Source organism: Esox lucius, chromosome 5, assembly GCF_011004845.1.
Source record: "Esox lucius isolate fEsoLuc1 chromosome 5, fEsoLuc1.pri, whole genome shotgun sequence".
NCBI classification, from domain to species: Eukaryota; Metazoa; Chordata; class Actinopteri; order Esociformes; family Esocidae; genus Esox; species Esox lucius.
The window spans coordinates 21,940,544-21,946,543 of NC_047573.1; the positions used below are offsets into that span (position 1 = coordinate 21,940,544).

General features: G+C 45.8%; 1 protein-coding gene across 3 annotated transcripts in view; it reads right to left on the reverse strand.

Moving 5' to 3' along the window:
* Positions 1 to 4,476, reverse strand: part of lrpprc (leucine-rich pentatricopeptide repeat containing) — a 42,783-nt gene extending 38,307 nt beyond the window's left edge. The window contains exons 1-11 of one of the 3 annotated variants that reach the window (XM_029120133.2): positions 4,270 to 4,476; positions 3,619 to 3,827; positions 3,337 to 3,459; positions 2,695 to 2,816; positions 2,482 to 2,540; positions 2,276 to 2,362; positions 2,059 to 2,185; positions 1,813 to 1,957; positions 1,272 to 1,429; positions 1,018 to 1,123; positions 807 to 914 (exon numbers count right to left, since the gene is read on the reverse strand). In XM_029120133.2, the coding sequence (XP_028975966.2) occupies positions 807 to 914; positions 1,018 to 1,123; positions 1,272 to 1,429; positions 1,813 to 1,957; positions 2,059 to 2,185; positions 2,276 to 2,362; positions 2,482 to 2,540; positions 2,695 to 2,816; positions 3,337 to 3,459; positions 3,619 to 3,827; positions 4,270 to 4,448 (1,423 nt within the window). In that variant the 5' untranslated portion in view covers positions 4,449 to 4,476. Of the gene's footprint in view, positions 1 to 806; positions 915 to 1,017; positions 1,124 to 1,271; positions 1,430 to 1,812; positions 1,958 to 2,058; positions 2,186 to 2,275; positions 2,363 to 2,481; positions 2,541 to 2,694; positions 2,817 to 2,962; positions 3,004 to 3,200; positions 3,207 to 3,336; positions 3,460 to 3,618; positions 3,828 to 4,269 lie in introns of those variants that run through there. The other 2 variants (XM_029120134.2, XM_034292217.1) reach the window with 2 other exon arrangements.
* Positions 4,477 to 6,000: the final 1,524 nt, after the last annotated feature.

Consider the following 6,000-nt stretch of genomic DNA (forward strand, 5'->3'; position numbering starts at 1 on the left):
AGAAAATGTGACAAAAATCATTCCAAATGTTCAAATTTGACCATATTCCCCGTTATCGTTAAGGTCTGTATTTCGGAATTCAGACCTTTGGTTAAGCAGGGAATGTGGTCTTAACTTTTCTGCAATTTCAGGTATTAGAAAGGGCACACAGCAGTTTTCCCATGTTATTCAAGCTGATCAGAAGAGGTCTTTTTAAAAGCAATGCTATTCCACAACATCATCATCCAGAAACTCTATCAAGCTTTAAAGCTCTTATGAAGTTCACTATTATTTCATTTAACGTAACATTTAAATAGAATGACCTACAGTAGAAAGTGTACACATTTTCCCAATGGATCCCAGGCCAATCTAAATAACTGACATTGCAAGCGTCATGCTTTTACAAAGTAAGCAAAAAAGGACCAAATAGGCTTGTCATTTTCACTGTCATTTCCTTCTTTAGCAATGTTCTGGATTACATTATGACTTTTACTGCTGCAGTTGTTTGCCCGTAAAGTAAAATCCAATGTTATTTGTCATGTATCAATCGGTGTAGACTAGGCAAAGGTATAGATTATAAACAGTAGCAGCACTTTTTCATGAGTTTAAAAGTGTGTGACAGGAGTATGCACACACTGACAAATTCGGTGTTAATAAGCGTGTTTGTGGTTAGCACATTTGCACAAAAGCATTCATTCAAAAAGTGGACCACGTACAAACCGGCTAACTGGAATACATTTTTTGCCGTGTTTAACAGTCTTAAGGCACTAGAAACAGCACAGGTTCCATTAGAATCGGTGTGTTTCTAGTCATGTTGATGAACATACCCACTGTGTTGCGGTCCTTGACGTGTTGCATGAGGAGAGGCCAGAAGAAGTGGGGTCTGATCGGTTGTCCCTGTTCTTTCATAATTTTCATCAACTCCAACGCAGTAGCTGGACACAGGGAGGGAACATCAGATAGCGAAAATATGAATTATGAATTACCTCATACCCCTCCCTTTAGTCCCTGTTTATTTCTCAGTAGGATGTACGGTACCGGTATTCTTGGCCTCCAGGCAGCAGTAGAGTGTGAACTGCAGAGGTGCCGCATGGCAGTTGGAGTCTTGCAGCTCCTGGCAGTAGCGGGCCAACTTCTCCACTGGCTAAAAAACAAACAGACAGACAAATGGACATTTATTGAGCAGTTTATATGTAGATTTAGCTGTGGTAGCATATGATCAGAATTTAATTGTGTAAATGAGTGACTTCTGAGGAGGCCAGCTTGGGTAACCCGTGTCTATAACGCTTCACCTTGTTCATGTTGACACAGTGGCGCAGGAAGAAGTTTCCCAGGTTGTTGGAGTCTCCGCTCTCATTCTCTTGCTGGAGGGTGGGGAAGGTCTTGAGCACGCTGAAGGCGGTGTCCTCGTGGCCCTGGGTGATGAGGCTCAGGCAAAGGTTCATAGCATCTACATCCAAGTGGGAAAAGAGACTGACTCAAGTCTTGGTCTTCATCTCAACAACACCTAACTGGAAGCAGAGTGCTAAGAATGTGAAGGCTTTGGCGGATGCGTATCGCGTGCTTACCAGTATGCTCTCTGAATTTAGGATGAGTGGCAAATCACTCATCCTAAATTCAGAAAAAAAATGAAAAATACCCATTTCCACAATTAGTTAAAATGAAAAAAAAATGTGTGAAGTAGATGCGGAACACAAGCACAGAGTGAACCGCACACATGCAGAAGCTTTGGATCTCCAGCATCAGAATTTAAAGATCCAAAACCTGTAAAGTCAATTTGGTCAGGAGTACTTAGGCCCGTCCCGTCCACACACAGCAACACAGTGAACCTACCTGGCACATATCCTCTCTCGTGTCTCATGAGGTCCACTATGCTCGGTACGTGCTGATGATAGCCGGCCTTGGCCAGGCTGAATACCACCTGCATCAGGTCCCTGTCCATCAGACTGATGTCAGTGCTCCCCGCCGTCTCCAGAGTCTGTGATGGGACACAAGTGGCTCAACATGTTCACCATGTCATAGTCCATCCAGCCAACTGCTCTAGCCCACACACCTGTATGAACACACTGGTCCACTCACCTGTCTGATCTTCTCCATGTCGCCTCTCTCTGCATAGGCGTTGAGTAACGCCACATAGGTGTCCGGTCCCGGTTCGATGCCCGCCCCCTTCATCACCGAAAGGATGCTCACGGCGCTCTCCATGTCGCTGCAGGGACGTGTGAGACAAGTCAATACCAAATTCGGGCGGTGAGGGGATGCATAAACTTTAGGCTCGGTGAGGATTTAGACAACTCACTCTGCACGTGCGTGACCTGTCACTAAGGAATTGAAAACAGCCTCTGTGATTGGAAGGTCCTTGCTCTTCATAAAGCCGAGGATTGTACTTAAAAAAAGAAAAAAAAAGAAAAAAAACAGCGTGAGAAACACACAACAGTCGATCATCGTCACATTGCACTAATATCAAGTTGCTGAGCACACAAACTGGTAAAAGGTCTCTCTCACCTGGCACCCTCAATGTCCCCTGCATTGCAGTAGGCTGCAATCAGTCTCTGGTATGTGACCTAAAATGGAGAAGTTATGTCAAGCTTTAATCTATATTGAAGACTGTAAAAGTCTTGTGATTAGAGAGCTAAATAACATAGAAAAAGTAATCAATGGAAGCTGATAATTTTTCGTAAAAGGGCTGTGTCACCGGACAGGATGAAGTCCACTCACTCTGTTGGGCTGCACGCCAGCGGCCTCCATCTTGGCGAGGAACTCATTTGGGGAGAACTTAAACTCGTTCTGCAGAAAGACCTTGACCAGCGCATTGTAATGACTGGCGTCATAAGAGGCACCTGGACGGCAGAAATCAACCTTTACTAACACGACCACAAACACGCCTGCCAAACAGTTCAGCCATCTCCCGCTCATCAATTCCATTAAACAATGACCCTAAGTAGCTCCCTACTACACTGGTAAACTACAACTTGTAGCCTCATACCTAGCTCCTTTAGCTTGTCCCTGCAACCTCATACCTAGCTCCTTTAGCTTGTCCCTGCAACCTCATACCTAGCTCCTTTAGCTTGTCCCTGCAACCTCATACCTAGCTCCTTTAGCTTGTCCCTGCAACCTCATACCTAGCTCCTTTAGCTTGTCCCTGCAACCTCATACCTAGCTCCTTTAGCTTGTCCCTGCAACCTCATACCTAGCTCCTTTAGCTTGTCCCTGCAACCTCATACCTAGCTCCTTTAGCTTGTCCCTGCAACCTCATACCTAGCCCCTTTAGCTTGTCCCTGCAACCTCATACCTAGCCCCTTTAGCTTGTTCCTGCAACCTCATACCTAGCTCCTTTAGCTTGTCCCTGCAACCTCATACCTAGCTCCTTTAGCTTGTCCCAGATGTGGCGTGCCAGCTCGCTACGTTCCGCCATGGGCACCTCGGGAAGAAGAGAGCCACAGCTCCGCAGTAGGAGTAGGGCTTGATTCCCACTGGGATAGCCTTGAGATGGAAAACACCAGTACATGCCATTGGTTAGCATTAGAAGGATGTACGTCACAGATAGTATAACTAAGGATTACTGACCCAGGAGACGAATAACGTGTCTTTGTCTTAGCTACCAGAAAAGTATGTATCAGATCAGACAGGATCATTTTATACCTGTCCTGCAGATGTCGTGGAAGATTCGCATCAGCAGGGTCTTGGTGACACGCCCCGTCCGTCTCACTGAACTGTCCAGTTTGGCCAAGGCCCAGTCAAACTGCTGGGCCTGCTTAGAGCGTACTCCCAAACTGGACTCATCTTTGGCTGGCCCCTTCTGTTCCGGGATGACAGCATAGTGGCGTAAACCTGCATAGGGCCACAAACACCTAGCAGAAGAAAGAAAGGGTCATCACACCAATATACCTACATTATTAGCACTGGTACGACCAGTGAAATAGGCATGTTTCTTACTTTTTATTTCCAATTAGAGGTCACCGTGTCATGATGATGACCTTGACCTGAGCACATTTGCCAAAAGGCTACACAGGCACGCAGGTCTAGGTACTAGTGAACATACTAATAAAATGAAATAACTAACATTACACAATATTGAAGACATCAATAGGACATTACGCAAAGAGGCCATCTTTGTCGCATATGCCATCTTTATTATTAAGTAAATAAATACCAATATTTATATTTCTATATAGATGCATACACCCTCGTGATAAATGTTCATATACATCTTCAGGTGCTAAATGCTATTGTCATTGAGTCTCAATGACAAACCGTGGGATGCCAAACCAGCATGGACCATCGTCACGCTACCTGTGTACACTGCAGGGACCTGGGACGAGTTGTCTTGGACAGACTCCGGTTCCTTTACCACCGATAGCTCCACTGTACAATCGACTAAGCGGTGGTCCATTTCTGATCGTCCCTTTCGTCTGAAGCAAGCCCGAAGGCAAACATTTAAGAAGCCGGGCTGATCTCAAGAGCGCCGCCATGTTTAACCTAAACAACGAGGAATGGAGAAGGGCATCCGCACCACGTGATAGGGTCAAAGGACCACAGACGAGAACAAGAAATAGGGGGGGTTATTTCGATAAAAATAATATTCCTCAATGTTTAAATAATCAACGAAAACGTGTTATTTTACGTGATAAACATATATATGTGTGAACATTATTAATACTGTATTTCTTATATTGCATTTACTGCATATCAAAATATCCCCATCGACACGGACAATAAATTGCTCCACCTCCGATGAGGACTGCCATGGAACTCAAAGCAAAAACAGACGAAAGTCAGCCCACTGATATAAGCGTGAGTCTAAAGTGGTCTTAACCCCAGAGATCTTCATAGGAAACATGCGCTCTGATGGTTACCTGAAGTTAACGCAAACTTTCTTAATGTAAGGATATTACAGGTTACTGACTGCCACATATTTTAGCTCCCTTGAATGAATGCGATGATTTCATGTTTAAACTCCAATATAATGTGAACGCTTCCTTCAGGCAAGAGTAGTATTTGATAGCACAATTGTCCCTATAATTTAACTGATGTCGCATTTCCAGGGAAATCCAGATGGGGACGCTCTTGCCCCATATAATTGGGTAAGGTGAGGTTAAGGACCAAAGACAGTAGGACCGAGGTCTCCAGTGGTCAAAAGTAATTTTAACTTTTACATGGCCATTCAGGGCTTCAACCATTTTAATATCCTCTGCTTTCACTTTTCTGTATTTTACTTCAATGGCTTATCCCTCCTGATGACTCAGTTGGAGTCATCAGAATTCAGAATCACTTTTATTTGTACATTTTTTGGGGTCAATTTAGCTGTAAATGACTGATGACCGAATTGGAGTCAGGTATCTGCCAGTGAAGTCGACAGTCCCCAGACTATTTCGATAAGGATACCTCTCATACACTTGCACACACCATAACTGGAAAGGATTAGGGTGTTGGGATGTGTCCTTCTTGTCCTGTTCTGTGAACAAGGCTAGACAAAGGACCTACAGTGAAACCAAACTGGTGGGTGGCAAGTTGCAATTCTTTGATTGCAATTATACAGGGGAAAATAGATTGTACCTGGTGTACAAGTTCACTGAAACATTACCAAAAAAAACACTCAAGCTGCTGTTTGTTTTTAACATGGCTGGTTTACCGTGGGGGAGAAGCTGATTGGCTCTTGCTGGGGGTCAAGCTGGGTAAAGGTCACCCAGGTGGGGTGTTGGCAGGCGTGTGCCAACGCCCCGCGGGTCGCTGTGGAGCTTCAGCGCCGGTGGTGATCCGGTAAGGCTGACGTGTGCCATGCCTTCCCGGCCTGCCGGGCTGACATTTGCCCCCGTAATCGCCCGCCCACACCCACCCCGCTCTGTATGGCGTGCCGACCCTCGTGGCGATACCCAACTGACAGGTGACAGTAAACAGGCCCTGCCTGCCAGGCACATCCGTGTCCACCCCTGCTGGAGCTGTCCTCTCCCTGTCCGAGCCACTGCCCATCTAGACCAGGCCGCCTGCCCACCCAGGGAGAGCCAGGGGCAGGACGGGGAGGGG